The sequence below is a fragment of the Callorhinus ursinus genome, unplaced genomic scaffold, assembly GCF_003265705.2.
Source record: "Callorhinus ursinus isolate GAN/ISIS: 27379988/994484 unplaced genomic scaffold, GSC_fseal_2.0 scaffold18, whole genome shotgun sequence".
In the NCBI taxonomy this organism is placed as follows: Eukaryota; Metazoa; Chordata; class Mammalia; order Carnivora; family Otariidae; genus Callorhinus; species Callorhinus ursinus.
In genome coordinates, this window is record NW_027397080.1 from 2,485,016 (window position 1) to 2,505,051 (window position 20,036).

At 60.7% G+C, this 20,036-nt stretch overlaps 3 protein-coding genes across 33 annotated transcripts in view; 1 reads left to right on the forward strand and 2 right to left on the reverse strand.

The window, feature by feature from the left end:
* Positions 1-6,647, forward strand: part of SLC6A9 (solute carrier family 6 member 9) — a 31,291-nt gene extending 24,644 nt beyond the window's left edge. For all 12 annotated transcript variants that reach the window (XM_025856692.2, XM_073902736.1, XM_073902740.1 and 9 more), the window contains 9 exons: positions 579-711; positions 924-1,058; positions 1,150-1,253; positions 1,656-1,893; positions 1,984-2,118; positions 2,225-2,324; positions 2,414-2,514; positions 5,068-5,238; positions 5,356-6,647. In XM_025856692.2, coding sequence (XP_025712477.1) covers positions 579-711; positions 924-1,058; positions 1,150-1,253; positions 1,656-1,893; positions 1,984-2,118; positions 2,225-2,324; positions 2,414-2,514; positions 5,068-5,238; positions 5,356-5,550 — 1,312 coding nt within the window. In that variant the 3' untranslated portion in view covers positions 5,551-6,647. The remainder of the gene's footprint in view (positions 1-578; positions 712-923; positions 1,059-1,149; positions 1,254-1,655; positions 1,894-1,983; positions 2,119-2,224; positions 2,325-2,413; positions 2,515-5,067; positions 5,239-5,355) is intronic.
* Positions 6,607-10,452, reverse strand: CCDC24 (coiled-coil domain containing 24). Of its 15 annotated transcripts, none has more exons than XM_025856698.2 (9): positions 10,144-10,445; positions 9,788-9,960; positions 9,390-9,565; positions 9,130-9,246; positions 8,557-8,634; positions 7,971-8,025; positions 7,472-7,541; positions 7,283-7,361; positions 6,607-7,199 (listed from the first exon to the last, which is right to left on the reverse strand). In XM_025856698.2, exons 2-9 carry the CDS (start codon positions 9,911-9,913, stop codon positions 6,968-6,970), a joined length of 933 nt encoding a protein of 310 aa, XP_025712483.1. In that variant the 5' UTR covers positions 9,914-9,960; positions 10,144-10,445; the 3' UTR covers positions 6,607-6,967. The 15 variants fall into 15 exon arrangements, 9 of the variants coding, with proteins under 9 accessions (XP_025712483.1, XP_025712487.1, XP_025712482.1 ...); XM_025856702.2 differs by having other exon boundaries at positions 8,557-8,631; positions 10,144-10,442; XM_025856697.2 differs by having other exon boundaries at positions 6,607-7,195; positions 9,390-9,960; positions 10,144-10,451.
* Positions 10,453-10,716: 264 nt separating this feature from the next.
* Positions 10,717-20,036, reverse strand: part of B4GALT2 (beta-1,4-galactosyltransferase 2) — a 10,116-nt gene continuing 796 nt past the window's right edge. For 2 of the 6 annotated variants that reach the window (XM_025857044.2, XM_073902745.1), the window contains exons 2-7: positions 18,337-18,692; positions 17,894-18,129; positions 14,737-14,927; positions 14,459-14,581; positions 14,242-14,346; positions 10,718-11,622 (exon numbers count right to left, since the gene is read on the reverse strand). In XM_025857044.2, coding sequence (XP_025712829.1) covers positions 11,472-11,622; positions 14,242-14,346; positions 14,459-14,581; positions 14,737-14,927; positions 17,894-18,129; positions 18,337-18,640 — 1,110 coding nt within the window. In that variant the 5' untranslated portion in view covers positions 18,641-18,692 and the 3' untranslated portion in view covers positions 10,718-11,471. Of the gene's footprint in view, positions 11,623-14,241; positions 14,347-14,458; positions 14,582-14,736; positions 14,928-17,893; positions 18,130-18,336; positions 18,693-18,781; positions 19,769-19,788; positions 19,925-20,036 lie in introns of those variants that run through there. The other 4 variants (XM_073902743.1, XM_073902744.1, XM_073902746.1 and 1 more) reach the window with 4 other exon arrangements.

Below are 20,036 nucleotides of genomic sequence, written 5' to 3' on the forward strand. Positions count from 1 at the left end.
GCACTGCTGGGGTGGCGTAGGGCGCCAGATAGAGCCGCACATACATAGGGGAGGAATTTGGGTTCAAGCCTAGGCCTGCAGGCTCCAGAGCCTCCAATCTTTATTCAGCACTCCACCACCTCCCTCGGTTCATCAGGAATGGAGAAGGCTAGTGTGGGTGAGGAGTTCACAGAAGGCTTCCTGGAGGAGGTGACACCTGATAGGATGTGTCCGGTCTAGAGGAGAAGGCGTTACTAAAGGGAGAAATGAACAAGCCAGGGCCTGGGATGGGCCAGAATAGGGACAGGGAGACCTCCACACTCCCGGGACTGAGGAGGCTGGCCCAGGCTCAGGGTGTTACCCCCAGGCGCCTTTGGGGTCCCGCAGGGGCTGCAAGCAGTGGAGTCTCAGGGCAGCAGACAGAAGGGGTGTGGTGGGGTGGGGGCAGTTGGGGCTGGGGCCTCATAGTGGCACCCTTCTTCCACATGCTGCACCCTCATGAGAAAGAAGGAACCTGCCAGGCTGCGCTCCAGGCCTTGGGAATCAGTCACTGGGCATCAGGGGCCCGGGCCTCAATAGCAGAGTATCCCTTTCCCCAGGCTCTATGTGCTGAAGCTCTCAGACGACATTGGGAACTTTGGGGAGGTGCGACTGCCCCTCCTCGGCTGCCTTGGTGTCTCTTGGGTGGTGGTCTTCCTCTGCCTCATCCGCGGGGTCAAGTCTTCAGGGAAAGTAAGTATACCCCTCCCCCAGTGGGGTCTGTGCCCACCCAGAAAGACCCTGCCTCCCCTGCCGGGGTTGTGTGTAGGGGCTGGGGGCAGGCGGTTGATGAAGGGACATGGGAGGGGAGGAGCGGCCAGAGGGTGGTGGCCGGGGGGCCAGGCAGGGGGTGCCCAGGGCAGGAAGAGCTGGGAGGAGTCCAGCGGAGCCTGTCTCGTGCACAGGTGGTGTACTTCACAGCCACGTTTCCCTACGTGGTGCTGACCATCCTGTTCGTCCGAGGTGTGACCCTGGAAGGAGCCTTCATGGGCATCATGTACTACCTGACCCCGCAGTGGGACAAGATCCTGGAGGCCAAGGTGGGCCATGGAGTGTGGCCTGGAAGGGGCGGGGAGGGGCCGAGAGGTGCCCGCCTCTGACCCCCGCTGCTCTGCCCATCCTGCCCCGCAGGTGTGGGGGGATGCCGCCTCCCAGATATTCTACTCGCTGGGCTGCGCGTGGGGAGGCCTCATCACCATGGCTTCCTACAACAAGTTCCACAACAACTGCTACCGGTGAGCCCCCTCCACCCCCCCCGCCCCGCCAGCCCCGGGCTGCCTCCTCCACCCAGCAGCCTTCCCCAGGCTTTCCCAGATCCCCAGACCCAGTGCAGCCTCCTGGGCCTCCCCCGAGGGCCCTGCATCACACTCACGGCCTGAAGGTCCTGGGAGCTGTGGGTCTGGAGTGGGTCGCTGGGGAACACAGAGAGAAGAGGCGGGGGGAATGGTGATGCCCCAGGGGCCTCTGGGGGTTCGAGAGCCTCAGCCCACCTAGGAAGGCCCAGAGCAGACCAGAAAAGAGGTTGAGGGAGCCTCTGTTCCTAAAACGTTCCATCTCAGGTCTCCTCTCTGCCCTACTGGGCAAGGGAAGCCAGCCGCGTGTCTTGAGCCCTGTTCTCCCCCCCCCCCCACCACCAGGGACAGCATCATCATAAGCATCACTAACTGTGCCACCAGCGTCTATGCGGGCTTCGTCATCTTCTCCATCCTGGGCTTCATGGCCAATCACCTGGGTGTGGACGTGTCCCGTGTGGCTGACCACGGTCCTGGCCTAGCCTTCGTGGCTTACCCTGAGGCCCTCACCCTGCTGCCCATCTCCCCACTCTGGTCCCTGCTCTTCTTCTTCATGCTCATCTTGCTAGGGCTGGGCACTCAGGTATGAGGCACGGGACGTGGGCCAGGGGCCTGGTGAGGGTGGAGGCCGGGCCGGAGGCCAGGCCCCTGCTCTGATGGCCACTTCCTGCAGTTCTGCCTCCTAGAGACGCTGGTCACGGCCATTGTGGATGAGGTGGCAAACGAGTGGATCCTGCAGAAAAAGACCTACGTGACCTTGGGTGTGGCCGTGGCTGGCTTCCTGCTGGGCATCCCCCTCACCAGCCAGGTAAGCCCCGAGGGACAGGCTGGGCTGGAGTGGCCCGGGAGGGGGGCATCGTGGGCGGAGGAGCCAGGCCTCGGTGCTGCCGGCTCAGCTGCCCCCTGGCCCACAGGCAGGCATCTACTGGTTGCTGTTAATGGACAACTACGCGGCCAGCTTCTCCCTGGTTGTCATCTCCTGCATCATGTGTATGTCCATCATGTACATCTACGGTAAGTGCGCAAGCTTCTGTGGCCTCTCGTGCACCGGCCCCTGGCCTCCCCACGCTGCCCTGCCAGGCTTGTTGACACCCCTCTCTCAGGGCACCGGAACTACTTCCAGGACATCCAGATGATGCTGGGATTCCCACCGCCCCTCTTCTTCCAGATCTGCTGGCGCTTTGTCTCTCCAGCCATCATCTTCGTAAGTTCCTCGGCTGCCCGCCCCCCTCCCTGCTGCCCCCTGGCAAGTGTCCTTCTCTTGGGAACCAGCGGAGGGAGAGCAGGAGCCCATCCGTCTGGCCAGAGCTCCCCCTCCCCCTCCCCGCCCCGACGGGGTCTCCGCACCCACCACGCCGGCCACTGGGAGCCTGAGAGAGGTTGCATAGGGTCAGGCGGAGACTCAGAACCAACAGGGCACTGGCCTCGGCTTGGGAAGGGAGCTTAGAGCCCTTGTTCGGCTGAAGACGGTGCCCGGCCTCGGCAGGGGAAAGCAGGCTGGCAGCGGCTGAGAGCCGGCCCTCCCTCCCTCCCTCCCTCCTGCGTGCTATCCCCAGAGGGGCCTCAGGAACAATTAGTGATATTGGTGGCAGCCTCCATCGGCACGGCGTGCTGATCCCTCTTAGCTGAGGTGCTCGGGGTACGCGGTGTGAATGCATGGGTGTTCCAGAAGCGGGTTGTGCAAGTCAGATGTCAGCTCCAGATCAGAGGCAACCTCCTACGCCTTCCAGGCACTGGAGTGGCCTGGCTCTGGAGAGGGAAGGCTCTCCTTGCCCCAGTATTCAACACCTGGGAGACTCCCATCAGGGAGCGGAATTGGAAGGACCTCGCGCCCTGGCCGGGAACTGGGCACTTTCTGCATGTTGTTCACGTATCAGCTCATGTGGTCCGACTCTCCAAGGCATCACTGTTATCCCACTGGACAGATGAGGACACTGAGGCACAGAGATGTTAAGTAATTGACCCAAGTTTACACAGCTAGGAACTGACGGAGGCGCTGCTGGAAGCAGGGCGTCCCGTCCGGAGCCTGTGTGCTGGGCCAGGGCTACACCAGAAACGGCCGCAGGAAGGACGACTGGTCCATGGACTAAAAACCATCTGGTTTTGCTCCTTTATGCTCAGGGTGGGAGGAGGAGGCACAAAGTGTTTGTTGGTAGAACGGTCGCTCCACAGAGAAGAGGCAGGACCATGGGAGTGACGGGAGGGTCAGCCTAGTGGCAAGGGCAGTGTTCAGTCACGTCCCTGTCATGTCCAGCTTCTCTGGGCCAGAGGGGGCTCAGCACCGGATTTCCACTTTGGCTCATATTTCTGGGGGCGGAAAAGGCCCCTGAGGGCTGAGGTCTCCACCACATGGGGTGTGGGATCTTCCCCGAGGCTGGCACAGGCACCAGCCCTGGCCACTGGCCCAGCTTTGAAACAGGAGCAACGGAAGCCTCCTGTAAGTGGCCTCCTGTAAGTGGTGGGAAGCGGGGGAGGCCGGGCACTGCTGCCAAGCGCCGTGCCCTCTGGGGGTCGCGGCTCAGGCCGAGGCCGGGGACCCTCCTGAGGGGAGCTCATCCTCCAGAGCTCCGAAGGGGCTGCCACCCTGGCAGAGACCTGGGGTACCAGCCAAGGCAGAGCAGGAGGCAGGAAGGAGGCAGGCCCAGGAAGGCTCCAGAGGGGCAGGCTCAGCCCGGGTCCCGTGTCTCCGAGAGACTGAGGCAAAGTGGGCAGCGCCCTCTCTGTGCTCAGAAGCCAGGCCAGAGTCGCCCTAAGCTGAGGACTGCAGGCCCCGAGGACTTACGATTCTGGGCTGTGGTGTCTTCTTTGGGGGCTTTACTTTAGATTTCTGAAAGGTTCTTTTTGACAAACCATCCTTCTGTCCGCTGAAACAAGAGATTTGTTTACACCTTGATCAGCATCTAGTTCCACTCAGGAAACTTGTCATAAGCTCCTACTATGCGCAGCATCCCCGGAGGGGCCCCCCCAGTGGATGTGGGTCTTGCCGTCCTGAATTTGGTCACTAGGACGCAGCTGAGGGCTCAGGAGGTGGATGCTGAGCCCCCCTGGGGAATGGCCCGTGAGCCACCTGCCCATCCTTCTGCTTCCTTAGTTTGTTGTCGTTGCTGTGGCCCGGGCTTCATTTCCCATCCCACTTGTCTCGTTCCCAAACGGTTCCCGGTCCCCAGCCTGCCATTCAGCATTTCTAGACTTTGGAGCCTCCCTTATGGCCCCACAGCCATAGACAGGCAGGGCTTTGCCCTCACCACCCCCCCATCGCTCTCATCTTTGCCTGGGGTCTGACGGAGGAAATGGAGAGGATTCTCCAGAATAAATGCGGGAGGAAGAGGCTGGGTGTGGCTGAGACACTGAGACTAGGCTAATGCGGCCAGAAGGGTAAGTGAGGTCTCGCTGGGAGATGGTAAAAGCTCCAAGGCCCAGGATTTGGCAAAAGGGAGCCATTGAGTCTTTGAGCAGAACTGACTGACTTCAAAGGTGATTTCAATTGTTCCCTGGCCGGTTCAGGATTGTGATGAAGGCACACCTCTCCTCTTCCATGATGCCTGATGCCTACCTGCCCCCCAGGCCCTGGACCCTTGGTTCCATCTGCTTCTTCCACTACCCAAACCTTGACATTGCCCCTGTCCTGCCCAAAATGCCTCTTCCTAGTTTGGGAGACTGGAGAGGAAGGGGAGGGGTGCTGGGAGGGGGACTGAGGACTGAAGGGGGGCGGTGCTGGGCAGGCCTCACGGACACTCCCATCTCCTACCCTCTGCAGTTCATTCTCGTCTTCACGGTGATCCAGTACCGGCCAATTACCTACAACCACTACCAGTATCCAGGCTGGGCTGTGGCCATCGGCTTCCTTATGGCTCTGTCCTCTGTCATTTGCATCCCTTTCTATGCCCTGTTCCAGCTCTGCCGCACAGATGGGGACACCCTCCTCCAGGTGAGGGGTGGGGGCAGGCCACAGCCAGGTGAACGAACAGGGAGGGGGTGCGTGGATGGGACTTCCTGGCTGCCTACTGAAGCACCCACCCACCCTCCATGTCTACCTCTCCTGCAGCGTTTGAAAAATGCCATGAAGCCAAGCAGAGACTGGGGCCCCGCCCTCCTGGAGCACCAGACTGGGCGCTATGCCCCCACCATCCCACCCTCTCCTGAAGACGGGCTGGAGGTCCAGCCGCTACACCCGGACAAGGCCCAGATCCCCATGGTGGGCAGTAACGGCTCGAGCCGTCTGCAGGACTCCCGGATATGAGCGCAGCTGCCCGGGGAGGGCCCCCCCCCTGCTCCCACCACAGAGACTGGAGAGGCAGGGGACGGGTGTCACCACCTGCCCTGCCATGCCCTGGCCGGGGCGGCTGCTGTCACCTTGGTCACCCCTGGTAGCGTGGTCATTTGTGCTCGTGTCCCCAGTGTTTACAGGTCCTTTGGATGCCCAGATGGCAGCTGGGGATGGGTGTGGGCGATGGGAGGGTTGCCGGTGGGGGGGGGGGGCAAAGCACTTTGGAGGGGGGGTCTCAGGCCAGGTCCCCAGAGATCTGCTGGGCTTTACACGGCCTCTGATGCCCCCACACTCTGCCCTGAGCTGTGGTTCTAGGTGGCCCCCCTACCTGTCCCCTTCCTTGGGCCTCCAGCCTCCTGACCAGTGTTCCTGCCCTCAGAGCAGACCCCAGCCTCTGCCCAGGCAAATTTGGGTCTTCCTATCCAGGGGCAGGGTGAGGGGCTAAGGGGCTGTACAGTGTTACTTGTCAGGCTGTGCCGCCCAGCCCTGTTTGTCTGTGTAATTATTTTTGTAAAAATCGTATTATCTGTGGTTGCCACTCCTGTGCCCCCAGCCTTGGGCCCCCTCTGTCTTCCAGGCCTGCCTGCACCTCACTCGGCTGCTCTGGGGTCTCTGCACCTCATTCCAGCCCTGGCTGTCAGGCCCAGCCAGCAGAGGCCCACGACCCAGCAGCCTGCCCAAAGCACTAGTTTCTGGGGGGTAGGGGTGGGGCGCTGCTCAGCAGGAGGTTTGAGCCCAGAGCCCTGGGGAAAGGGACCTTACAGGAAACCCCTTTGCCCTCTCTCCACCAGGTGAAAGGTCCAGTCCTCCCAAACTGGGCTGCCCTTGTTCATGTGCCAAATGGCCCCAGCCCGCGTGCCGCATCCCCTCTCTGGAGCCAGAGCTCCTCCCCTGCCCCCAGCCCCGCAGTGTCCATCTGTCCGTCCTCTGTGCCCCTCTGTGCAGTGACAGCGCCGGAAGAGCCGCCTCTAATCCTCTGTAGCAATAATGGTGCACCACCCACCCCTACCCCTCCATGCACCACTAGGATTTTAAAGTCCATAGATTTTAATGAAATTTCTATTCCTGTCTCTGAGCTGCCACTGTGCTTTGTCTGAGTCCCCCAGCGGGACAAGAGTCGGTGCTGGGATGAGACTTCTGCCGGCCAGGCCTTTGTGGAGGACTGGAAGAAGAAAGGCCAAAGGCCCTGATGGTCAGAACGAGACACCAGGGGTTTGGCAAGGGGGTGGGGCAAGACGGGCCGGACAGATGGACAGCCTTGCGTCCTGGCGAGGGCCCAACCAAGACTAGATCTGAAGCAGGCTGGGCCACAGCATCTGAGAGGTGGCAGCGGCAGACGGGGTGAGTTCCAACAGAAGCAGAAGCCGAAGCCTACTTCCCGACCAGTCCTTCAGGTGGGGGCGTGGGGTGCCGCGCTGGACACTGGAGTAGACGCGGGCCTTTTCCCCGTGCTGCACTGAAGCCTCCGTCGCCCGCGGCAGGTGGCAGTCAGGTCTCGGGGGCAGCGCTCCAGCGGAGGGGCAGGCAGGCAGCCACGGCGGGGCCCCGCCCAGCCTCCTGCAGCCCCGCGGGGGCAAGGCCAACCTCCGGGACCCTGGCTGGAGGAGCCCACGGGCTGCTGCCTGGACAGGAAAGAGCAGCTGTAAGTGAACAGTGGCCTGACCCTTCGGCCACCCTGTCCCGTCGTGCCGCCGCCCTGGTTGACCTGTGGCTGGAGGAGACACAGGATGGCCTCAGAGGGGCCTGCAGCTCCCGTCGCATGGCCGCCTTCTGTTCCTTCAGCTCTGCAGGAGAGGCACCTCTGAGGCACAGCGCCCAGCAGCTCTGGGGTGTGTACAAGTGTGGCGTGGGGAGCAGGAGGCTGGGGGCTCTGGGGCCTCCTTGGGGTCCTCACCTGCCAGGGTGGGCTCTAGGGTTGCCTCAGAGGGCCGGGGTGCCCCTGTATACTCCTCTTCCAGGCAGCGCTGCAGGGAAAGCTGGCTCAGTGCCCCGGCCTTAGGCAGGGGTGGGGCAGGGCAGGACCCCCAACCTGGCTCAGGCAGTCCCTGGTCGGGAGGGGACACTAGCCCCCCTGAAAAGCCCAGCTTGGTGAGGTGGTGGCTGGCTTGGACTCAAGACTTAGGGGAAGGTAAGGAAGCAAAGACAGGGACAAATTCAGCAAGTTAATCTAAAAGTGCTGACCTTGGGCTAAGGGGCTCAACCAGAATCTTCTGGATTCGCACACACAGGGATGGTACCCATGTGAGAAATGGCCACAGGACCCACACACACCTTTCCATGCACATATGCACACAGACACACATGCACGTGGCTCTCACGCACCAGGTAAGAGGCAGCGGTGTGTACACTTAGCAGAAAGGCTCTGGGCAGGGAGGCCCAGGGCTGCCGCTCACCTGCAGGGTGGGGATCATCCTCTCCAAGGTGTGACACTCCCCCTCCAGGAGGCTCCTGGAGGATGGTAGCCGCGACCAGCTCCACAGGACCCAGTCTCAGCTGAGCCCTCCACCCAGCCCCTAACCTCCAGCTTCCCCGCCTCCAGGCCGTCCTGCCTCAGCCCACCCTGCTTCCTGTGGCCGGGTGCTGCCCGCAGCCTTCCACCCCCCACCAGCCTCCGCCAGGGCAGGATGTGTCCTCCCCGTGTCTACTTCACAGCGCCCACCATCCTCTCTTCTACATTATGGCAGGGGCCTCCTCCAGCCTCCCTTCTCCCCCGCATCACAGCCCCTCCCCTGCTTAAAACCCTTCCATGGTTCCTCAGGCCTCAGAGCCTGCTGGTATCCCTGCTTGACCATTTCCTGGCAGCAACCACGGCAGCCCTGCAGCAACCTGCCCTCGCCACCCCTCAGCCTTCCCCTCTTGGTCTCCCCACCAGGTGCGTGGCCACCTTCTCCTCTCCCGCAGTCCAGTCCCAGTACTTCAAGACCTGTCCAGGCCCCATCCACCCTGTGTCCATCCCCAACACACACTCAGGGGCCTCACCGCAGATGTCCAGCAACCTGGTCGATGCTGGACACATTCAGTTGGTCCTTGATAACGCTGAGGTCCCTCTGACTGCTGCTGGCAGATGAGGTCAACGTTACTCTCCCCATGTTGCCTCACCCCAGGCCTTCAGGACACAAGTGCCACTTCTTCTAGACAGTTCTGTGTCTTTTCTTGCAAAGGCAACATAGTATAGTGCAAAGGGGAGGAGTTCTGGAGCCTGGTTTACAAATGGGCTCTGTCACCCTTCAGTGTGTGTGACCTTGGGCAAGTGGATTATCCCTTCTGAGCTTTAGTTCGTCATCGGTAAAAGGGGGCCATCATTCCCCCAAAGGGTTGTGTGAGAACTAGAAATAAGTTGCTGCTGCCATTCACTTATGAACACGCTACTGCTCCTTTATCTCATTCAGTCCCCAGCGATCCCTAGCCCAGCTCTCGTTGATCCCTCCATGTGGTTGTTGGAGGTTCAGCTCCAGGCCAGGAACTTCTCCGTGGAGCCACATGGAACCCACCAGCTGGCTGGGGTTCTCTGCCAAGCAGGGACAGATCCCTCCTCTCCTACCACCACTTTACCTGGGTTCACCAGCTCTCATCTGCAATATCTCCTGTTCTGGCAAATCACACCTAGGCTCCTCCAAGGCAAAGCGCAGGACCCTGGGGCTATACTGGACCCAAGCCTGGGTCTGGTCCCTGCAGAAGGTGCACAGAAGGTAATTTAGGGGCTCCTTTCAGAGAACCATCAAAGGCAATCCTGGCCCCTTATCAGGCGCAGGGCTAGCCCCTCTTAGTTCTGCCGCAGGGCCTAGCCCTAGCCCTAGGTCTGAGGTTCCCACCTGCCCTCGCAGATGGCCTTCTGGCGGAGCCCCAGGAGCAGCTGCCTCAGTTCCTGGCGCACGAGGTCTCTTAGGAGGGGCGGTGGTGCCAGAAGGGAGGAGGGGTCAGAGGTGGGGCAGGAGCCAGAGGCTTGGGAGGATCGAGCCTCTTGGAGCAGTGACTGTAGCATCACCACCTGCAAGGAGAGCTGGGACACCTTGCGACTGGGGAGAGAAGTGACGGGAATGAAGGGGGCTGGGGGACTGAGGGGCAGAGCGGAGTCAAGAGGGCTGGGCGGACAGTGAGATCCGGCAAGATCTCGAGAGCTATCGGGCAGGACTAGGGACCCGGAGGAGGTGGGGAAATCACCCGAGTCGTGGGACAGGCCTGGACTGTGGCCCATCTGCCCACTCCCCACCTCTGCCCGCAGCTCCAGGCTCAGGTCCACCGTCGTCTCCCCCAGAATCCTCTTCACTTCGGGCCGCTCCGGGAGCGGAACATGTTCCTCTACCAGCTCCCACAGAGACGGGGAGTCCCGGAGCATGGCCCGCCCGCGCCGCCGCCCCTCGTCGAGCGGCCCCAGGCTCGCACCTGCCGGAGAGCCGGTGGCAGCGCCGTGTTACCGGGAGAAGTCTGGTCGCCCAAGGCTGGGCCCCGCCGGCCCGCGCCCCGCCCCTTCCCGGCCCCACGGGCCACGCCCCCAGCCCGTCGCGCTCCCCAGCCTCCCCCAAGCCCCACCCTTGTTCTGCCACCCGTCTCAGCGACTGGAATTACCCGGTCCGGAGCCGCCGGTCTCTGGCGCTGTCCCTTGTGCCCCGCTTCTAGCTGACTCTCGGGGACCGTGGTTCCCGGTCACGGCGCCCAGAAGCCGGGCAGTGGGGACCGGGGCCCTAGCTCTGCCTCTTCCGCGCGGCCGTCACCCGGGAAACTGCGCCGCTACCCAGGCTCCGCCCCCAGCCATTCTAGGTGGGGTGGGCGGTACCAGCTAGCCCGGAGTCGGACCCACCGCCGCGGGGGGTGGTTTGGGAGAGTCCGAACCATCCAGAGTCCTGATGCCAAGCACTCTGGGCTCGTCTCTGGGCTCGTCTCCGGGCAACTTTCGGCTTCGGGGCAGGTGGGAAGAGCCGAGAAATCGGAGCCCACTGGGGTTGTTATTACTTCGTTGCCTCTCCTGGCCTGGAGGCAGCGGCTGGGTAAACCTTTCCTCAGGGTCGGCGGAAGTCTCGCGAGCGGCTGCGCTTGCAGGGGCCTGGGGAACCAGGACAGCCCGGGCCAGACAGACGGGTTAGGCCAGGTGCCCTCCCACAACACACACCGGCTTTGGAATCTGGGCCCAGATTCCCTAACCCCAAGCAGACAAAGGGGCTGCTCCATTCACGTTTTTTACTAAAGCACCCACACAAGTTTCTGTGCAATATACAAACAACGGCCGGCCCTGGGGGCTACTGCCTTCTCTCTGAGACAGGGAGGCGCGAACCAGACTGACTGATCTAAGCCCCACCCGCCCCCCATGCAAAGCCCAACCCCAAGATCCTGGGCAGCGACACAGCACCCCCTCTGGTCCCCTCCTGGGGCTGCTCCTCAGCAGGGGGCGCACCAGAGTTTGCCCCTACAATGTTGAATGAAAAAGGTTTCCCCTCCCCTGGGAACACGGGGGATACCCAAGTCTGAGAATTCCCCCTGGAAGCGATACTGCCCCCTAGTTGTACCTCCCACTCTTCCAGGCCCTAGGGGACTCAAGGGGGGAGAAACTGAGGCACAGAGAGGTGGAGTGACCTAGCCCAGGCCACTCGGTGAGGCAGTGCAGGGGCTGGCCCGACCCTGACAGTGAGGGAGGGCTGGGCTGGGGAGGGAGGGGCAGGAAGAAGGGTTGACCCCAGAGAGGGCCACACTGGAGGGGCTGGCCCGGGTTGGAAGTCCCCCAAAGTAGGTTCTGAAACTTCCAGGTGCAGCTGGGGGGGGGGGCCTATGGAAGACCCTCTGAAAACAGAGCCCACAGTCTCAGTCCTGGGGGATCCCCCACAGAGTAGCCGCCAGCCAGGCTATATAGGTCAGTCCTCTGGCAGGCAATCCTTGGCACTGGGAGCCTTTGTCCATTAGCATCAGCCCCGAGGGGGCCATGACGGGGGCCGCCCAATGTCCACCGTGATATTGGTGAAGAGTGGTTGCCGAGACACCTCCAAGACCTGGTACCGCACTGACCCGATGCCATCCCGCTTCATGGTCAGCTTCGTGTTTTGAATCTTGGTAAACCTAGATAGGATGGAAGTGGGTCCAGATCAGGGCTACCCAATAAACCAAATATGGGATCTCTGGGGCTAAGGCTCAAGCCACCCTGGCTTCTTCCAGGGATGACTCAGTTCTCACCAAACCCTCTGCCCGTCACCTGCTTGGAGCCCTTTTGCTCTGGCATCTGCCTTCAAAACAGAGATCTTACCCCCTTGAGTCCAGAACTGTGACACCCTCACAAATCTCCCTCTGAGCTCATTTCCTTCTAAGCCTTAGACCCAGACACGGGCATCCCATAGGCACCTCAAAGGCAATGTGTCCTGTGTCGGGTCACCGTCTGTACTCCCCAAGCCCCTTCTCCTTGCTCTCTTCTCTGTCCCCCACCACTTACTTAATGAGCAGTCCCCAAGTGCCAGGCTCTGCTCTCAAGTAGCAGGGGCCCAGTCAGGAACAGGACAGTAAGTCCTCCCTCTCATGGCAAGTCTGTCCCACTAGGGGAGACAGGTAACAGACAAGGAGCACGCCAGAATGCTAAGGGAGACAGGGGAGGGAGACCAAGATGGTTGCCTTGGAAGGGGTGAGCGCATGACACCAAGCTGACAGCAGGGGGAAGGGCATTCCAGGCTGAGGTAAGCACAGGCTGACCCTAAACTGGAAATGAGATTTTGCACAGCCAGTGGTTTGAGCTTAATGGGCCAAGGGCGTAAGAACAGCTTGGAGGCTAGAGCATGTAGGGGTGGGGCTCTGTAAGTCAGAGGATGCAGTTTTTTTATTTCTAGGAGTGAGAAGACAGGGATTTTTAGCCCAGTGGGAGGCAAGCGGGGAGGGCCAGAGGACAGGAACAATGGAAGGACGAGGGGGAAACAGGGAAACTCGTGAGAGGCCACTGCAGGAGCCCAGACAAGAGGACAGAGGCTGTGCTTGGGCAGAGGGGCTGAAGGGAAAAGCAGATGGGCTCAGAGATGTTTGGGGAGTGGCACTGACACGACCTGCTGATGGTTTAGACACGTAGGGTAAGCGAACGAAGAATCCGGGAGAACTAGATGTGAGGCAAAAGCAACTAGGTGGATGGAACCATCCATTTCTTTAAGCCAGAAATGCCTTGCTGTCTTGCCACTTCCTCACCCAAGGTCGACATCACTCATTCATGAGGACACCGAGACCTGACACAGGACCAAGGCTGCTGGCATGTGCTTCTGGAGCTCTACTCCCACCCTCATCACAACCGTTTTGATCCTCCCCATCCTTCTGAGCTCAGCTCAGATCCCTCTCCAGGGCCATCCCAACACCAAGCACTCTCCCTCAGATGCCCTGCAGCCCCTCTTCTCCCTTCCCTGCTTGCCCTGGTTTTTTTTTTTTATCTGAACTGCTTTTTCATCAGCTCTCTGGATGCCCAGGGGTTCATGCTCCTGCCAAAGGCCAACCCTCCACTGGTGCTGCAGCCTACCTCCCCGCTCTTACACCCTGCCTTCAGAGCAGAACCACCCTACTGTTCCATCTGGGCATGCGGCAGCCTCACGCCCAGCACACCCCGGGGCCCTGTGATTCCTCCAAGCCTGGTCAGCTTCCTTCCTGGCCTACCAGCAGCCCTGCCAGCCCTTCTTCACCTTCTTCATACTCAAACGGTGATCCTTTCAAACCCAAATCTGATTCTGCCCCCTTCCCTGCTTAAAGCTCTCCCATGACTCCCCAGTGCCCCTGGGACAAAAGTGAAACTCCCAACCTGGGATCCGAGACCCCAAACACCCAGCACTGACCCCATTACTGTCACTCCCAGCCCTCAGTGACTGTAATACCAGAGTCCCAGACTCTTAACTTATACCATGCACGTTCACATTCCAGACTCCTGCAAATACCATTCCTTTTCTCCAAACTGGCCTCCTCCACTAGCCTGGTGAATACAGCACTGTGCTCAAGGTAGGTGTGTGACAAACACGTGCTGAATGAATGATCTTTCAAACTCCGGTTTACCATCACCTCCTCCAGGAGGCCTCCCACCATCACTCCTTCTTCTGCCGGGGCAGCACCTTGCCCTGATCACCTGGTGCCGTAACTGTCTGTCTCTCTCGCTAGAGTGAACTTCACATGGGCTGTCAGGGACTGGCTCTGGGCTCCCCCCAACCCGGCCCTCATCCCCCAGGTTAGAGCAGTGCCAGGAAGCCCTGTCTACACTGCACATGCCCTTGGGTGCCTCTCCCAGCCAGCGCCAGCGCCAGCGCCAAATGTTGCTACATCATCAGGGACAGGGAGGCCTGCTCCAGGCTCAGAGAGATGAGCACTGTCTGTCTGTACCCTGCCCCACATTGCTCAGGCCACCTTTGTTGGGTCCCCAGGCCCAGGAGCTGTGCCCAGTGCCTGCTCCCTCTTGTCCTATCTCCTCTGGCACAAGGGAGGTCTGTGAGGACACTGATGGGAATGTAATCTACTCAGGGATGATTTGAACTCTGCCTTTACATTTTTGTCACCTCTAGGAATTAGGCCAGGGATGACCGAAGTCTGGGGTGAGGCTGAGCTAGGGGTCGGGGAACAGGGATCAGGGGTCTGGGAGTCAAGGGTTCAGGGGCCGTGGGAATCACATCTAGGGATCAGTGGCACTGGGGAGTCCCTTCTAGGGAGTAAGGGATTAGGGGCCCTTGGGGTCACCTCTGTGGGTTGGGCTCGTTATGCTTGTCCCGGTCGTGCTTGATCATGCGGTAGCGGCCTATGCGGATGTCTGGGCGCGAGATCTTCATCCCAGTCAGGGAGATCCTGGGGGTGGGGACAGACGGGCTGGAGCAGGCACCAGGAAGGGCAAGGAGCCTCGCCCGGTCTGCACTGCACCTACTGCACCCAGTCTACTCCCTGCCCTGGCCCTACTCACCGGTTGAAGATGTCGTCATCCTCGCCACCCCAGCCCCAGTACTCGTTGGGGAAGCCGTTGATTCTCAGAAACTGGGCTTTACTCAGGCCTGACACGCCTCCAAAGTAGCCAGCATAGGGCAGCCTGTGGCACGGAAAGGCAGGTGTCAGCTGAGGGGCCTGAGGGGATTCTGGAGGGAAGGCCAGAGATGGGTGAGGGGCCAGGAGCAAGGGGGCGCTGGGTGCTATGCGGACCGTTGGGCCGGGGAGTCTGGGTCCAGCTGAGAAGGGAGCCCTCACCGGAAACCGAACTTGTCCATGGCGATGGCAAAGTGGCGAGGCTGGTCACCACAGCGGTACAGGTTGCGGTCATCCATGGGGACCAGGTCCACGTCACTGAAAATGAAGCAGTCGTACGTGGCGTCCTCCTTCAGTGCCTCTAGGAAGCCTACGTTGAGCAGCTTGGCCCGGTTGAAGGTGTCCTCGCCGTGCTGGGGGTGGAGCAGGGGACAGGTGAGCTCTGGGCCTGTGACTGGCAGGCACCTGCCACTTTGCCACTGTCCAGAGCGCTCCCCAAGGGGCTCCTACTTCCCTGCCTGCCCCCACCCCACTCTGAGTGGCTCCCCTCGGTCCTGCCTTCCAAGGCTTTCCAGGACTTGGCTTCAGGCTCCTCTCCCACTGTTTCCCTCAGACCCCAAGACCCAGCTGCACTACGTTCCTCAGCAGCCCCGGAACATGTCAGACTCTTTACTGCCTCAAGGCCTTGCTGTCAGCTCTGGAATGCTCTCCTCTGACGGTCAAGCTTGTGCGTGGACAGGCATCCATGCTCACACCTCCCTGCCTCCGCGTAATCATTCATTCTGTCCTGTGGGCTTCACTTAGTGTCCCGTTACACTGTGACTTAAGAGCACTCGTTTCACTCATTCTTTCACCCCTCACTCCAGCAGGCCCTATAGTCCTGTCCTGGGCGTCAGGCATCTTCTCTGTGCCAGTGGGAGCCTTAGAGAAGAGCAGCCCTGAGCCCACTGCATCCCTGCTGAGCACACTCACAACATGAGATGAACAGTGAATGCCCCAAATAACCAGTGTCGAAGACAAAGAAACCATGGGTACTGAGCCACTAAGCCTCAGTCACCTGTCCCTTCTGGCTCATCTGGATCCACATCCAGCTTCCTGTGCAGCCTCTGAGACCGGGACAGGACCTGGCTAGATTCATTTGTCTCCCCAACAAAATGCCAAGCACAGGGTGTACAGGCAGTCATGGCCCAGTGAGCCGGGGGTCCCCTGAGAATTGGGGCTGTAGGGCCAGGCCTCCTGGAGGCTGGGTTCCTGGCCACGCGTGCCCATGCTCCAAATTCTAGCCAGAGCAAGGAGGATCCCATGGAAGGAGCTGGCTGCTGAGCTCTCTGTCCCAACCCACCATCCCTAGGGTGGAGCCAGACCAGCCCCTGGAGAGGGGTCTCTAGGCGGGCCCCTCCAGAGGGAGAGGAGGAATCATGGCCCCTCCTTCCCACCAGTCAGCCTGGGCCCGATAGGGTGGGAGCGGCTCACCCTGCTTGCTCTCTTTCCTTGCCCTGCACCTTCCCTCCCACCAGCCCTTGCAGCAATTGTGCATTTTCTCCTGGCTCATCGGTTCTCCTTTCTGACCTTTCTCACCAGCCAGGAGCCCTGAGTTTCTCCCACACAGCTCATAAACATGTCCAATTTTACCCCATCTGAAAAAGAAACCTCTCTAGCCACCGCCCTACCTTTGCCTCCCCTTCCCGGCAGAGTGGTGTTTTTTTTTTTTTTTTTTTTTAAGAGTTGCCTCCAATTGGCTATTTCCATTTTGTCAAATCTGATTCCTTCTTCAACCCACTGCAATCTGCTTCCGCCCCCACCATGCCCCTGAAATGGTTCTCGCTGGGCCCACCTTGTTGCTAAATCCACTGGACGCTTCTTAGTCCATATCTTTCCTCCCCCGGCAGTGCTCACGTAGCTGCCATGCTTCCTTCTGGACACTTATTCCTGGGCTTCGGGGACACCACACTTTCCTGGGACTCCCCGAACCTTTCTGGCCAACCTTCCCAGTCTGTGGTGCTGTCCCTTCCCCCACCCATCCCTTACATGCTGGCTTTCCCCTCTCAGGCCCTGTGCTCCCTGGGCAGGCTGGGCGTTGTTGGCATGCTGGTGGCTCCCAGATCCCTCTCTGCACCTTAGACCTCGCTGCATGGGTCCAACTGCCAGCTGAACATTCCTCTCATACCTCACCTGGACACTCAAACTCATCCCATGCAAAAAAGAATTCAGAGTCAAGCTCTCCCCCAGACCTGGCCCAGCCCCTGTCTTCTCACTCACAGGCGCAGCCAACCACAGAGCAAATGGCCAAGAAGAACCCTCGAGGTGTCTGGCGTCTCCCTTTCCTTACTCTCTACCGTGTCACATCTCTCCCACTGTAGCCGACCCACACACAGGTTCACTGTCTCTTTCCTGAACATCGTAGCCTCTTCGCAACTGGTCACCCTGCCTCCAGTCTCCCCACCTCCAACCCATTCTCCACATGCAACCAGAGCCATCTTCTTGATAAACAAGCATACATGCTACTCCTCACTTAAAATTTTCAGGGGTGCCCCCGCCACCTTCAGGCTGGAGTGCAACTGCTTCGCATGCCTCCGGAGACCCTTCTGGATTTGGCCTCTGCCAGCAACTCTAGGCTCATCTTTGCTGCCCACCCTACATGCTGGACCCCACACCTTGGCCAACGGTTCCCCAACACACAAGACCTGTTCTCTGCATGGGGTCTGGAGCCTCCAGTCCGTCTGCCAGCTGATGTCTGTTCATCCCTCAAGACCCATCTCAATTTGCCACTTCTCCACCCCCGGGTTGGACAAGGCCCTTCTGTGCCCCCACAGCCCCCTGCTCCAACTCATCCCACACCATCGTCCTGGAGTCTACAGGGATCCAAGTCCAAGTGTGGGAGTCCTAAGTACGAGAAGGAGGACCTGCATCAGATCCTCCCAGGGTTCCAGCAACCAGGCCCTTCCAGGCCCAGGGCAGGGCTGAGACACTGGGCTGAGTTCCCAGGTCTCTGCTGTGGCCGTGGCCCTCACACAGACTTCATCCCTCTCTCAGGCTCTAACTCCCCCTCTCCAAGGGCTTCTCCACAGCTCCTCACAGCCAGCAGACCCTATGTCTCCACCTCCATGGGGCGGGGCCCGTCAAAGGTGGACCAGGGGGCCCATCCCCGCGGGGGCTGCGCACACACCCGTCAGCGTGCGCGCTCCCCTTCCCGCACCCGCAGACCCTCCCGTGGGAGCAGGGACATACACGCAGCCGCGCACGTACAGTCACTCATCCGCACCACCACAGGCGGACACGAAGCCACGAAGGCTCCCAACCCCACTCATGCCCCGGGAGGCCCGGGGCGCTCCGGGGCCCCCTGGTGGCTAGCGCCCAGCCTGGGCCGCGGGTAGCACACCTGGTTGATGACGTAGACGCCGTAGCGCAGCCGCTGTCGCCTCAGGATGGGGTGCAGGTAGTGGAGCCAGTAGCGTAGGTGATGCTCCCGGTGTCGAAAAGGGATGATGACCGCCACCGTCTGGGCAGGCGTGCAGTCGGGCGGCGCATAGCGGCCGCCCAGGAGCACGCCCGGGTTCTCCCTCTGCACCCGCTCCAGTGGCATGGGGGAGGTGAACTCAATCAGCAGCCGGCCCACTGCAGGCAGGACGGTAGCAGGAATCAGGCTGCCATCAGAACCCAGGGACGCCAGCCCTCTCCCTCAGCCCCGGGGTAGGCCAGGGAAGCCCAGCAACAGCCCTCTCCCAACAGACCCGGAGCCCCTGCACCCCCGTGGCTCATTCCCCAAGTCAAAACGGCCAGGTCTGCCCACCCCTCGAGGCAGGCCCCACCCTGCAGGCTCACCAAGACCAGGCGGCGAGTCAGGACAGGGAGGCAGGGCGGGAGCCGTGGGGCCGGGCCGGGCACTGGGAGCCTCAGGGAGCCCCGAGCTGGGGGCGGTGGTGTTGGGCCGAGAGCAGTTGGTGCTGCTGCTGGCAGCTGGGTGGAGGGCACGGGCAGGGCCGCGGGCACTGAAGCGGCTGAAGAAGGCCAGATGCTGGGCGTAGACGTCGAAGTAGAGGATGACGGCCACGAGAAAGTGCAGCAGGCAGAGAAGGAGCACAGCCTTGCACACGCGCTCCAGCGTGCCCCCCAGCAGTCTGCTCATCCCGCAGGCGGCCGCCGGCCGGCCCGATGGGCCCGGGCATCCGGCTGCCGGCCTGAGCAGGGGGAAGGGAGAAACAGACCCAGCAGGTCAGGGCCCGATGGGCAATGCTACGCCCCCCACCCCCATCTGCCTGGTGCTCACCCTCACAGACCTGCATCCTCACACTTATTACCTGCTCACACCCTGTGACACTCACGGACTCCCATTCTACCTGCAAAGAGACACACGGACAGTCCCCAGCAACTCACTACTCACACGTCGTCACACACCTGAGTACTAACCCACATATGCATACGGTCCTCATTATTGCTGACACACATGCACACAAGCACAACCTCATGCACCCTCACACTCAAGGTGCACGCCCTTATCGTGTGACTCAACACACACCTCTGTGTGTTCTCAGAAACATGAACACATGGCCTCTGATCACGGTGGTTCATACCTCCAAATGGAAACACATTTACCTGCAGACTCACATGTGTACCTCTGCCCTAGAGAACAGACACCCCACAGGGCACCATCCTCAACCCAGGACTCTTGGTCTGGGGAGGGGTGACCATTTACCGAGTATCTACCATGCAGGAGCGCTTGGTACTCATGACTTCAGTTAGTCCTCCCAGGAGCCTGGTGGGCAGTGGTTTAGTTGGACAGGTAGCAGTGACAAGTAGGCCAGGCCAACTAGGCCCAGGCAGGGAAGTGGCCCTCAGCACCCAGGAGAGACCCAAATATGAACAAGATGTTTATGGGATTCTTTCCCTCTGAAGCGGGAGGTCAAAATACAGGGTGGGGCATAAGACACCCTTCCTCCAAGACCTCAAGGATTGGGATGAACTTTCTGGAGTCTGCCCAGCACTGCTGGCTCTGATTTTGGGAAGAGGGACCATCTGGGCCCTGGAGACGGGTCCAGCACCAGCATGGCAGGGAAGGGCCTGGCCTGGGCCACGGCTCCAGCTGCGGTTCCAACAGAACAGCACTTCTGGCAATGCTTCAGGGGGCGGGCTGGGTCTCAGAGATACACAGCACCACACAACCCCAGCCACCATGGGTCCCAGCTAAAGTCACCTGCACTCAGACACACTGAGAACTACAGAGAGTCAAAGACACACCCCAGTGACAGTAACAGTAACGCAGAGTCACACACTCACAAACAAAGCCGCTGCTCCTCGACGCACACAGCCATGCATGCAGGCTCCGAGACGGCCCGGACGTCCGGGCCCCACGTGCAAACATTCCCACCCCTCCCTCCCGGCCGGGGGTTCTGGGTCAGGCTGGCGGCCAGGCTGCGAGGTGCGTTAGGGCGGGGCTGAAAGGCAGAACGGCCTGCACACGTGGTTCCCCGGCACGGGGGAGGTAGCAAAGACCGGGTGGGTGTGGAGCCTGGGCGGGGGGGGGG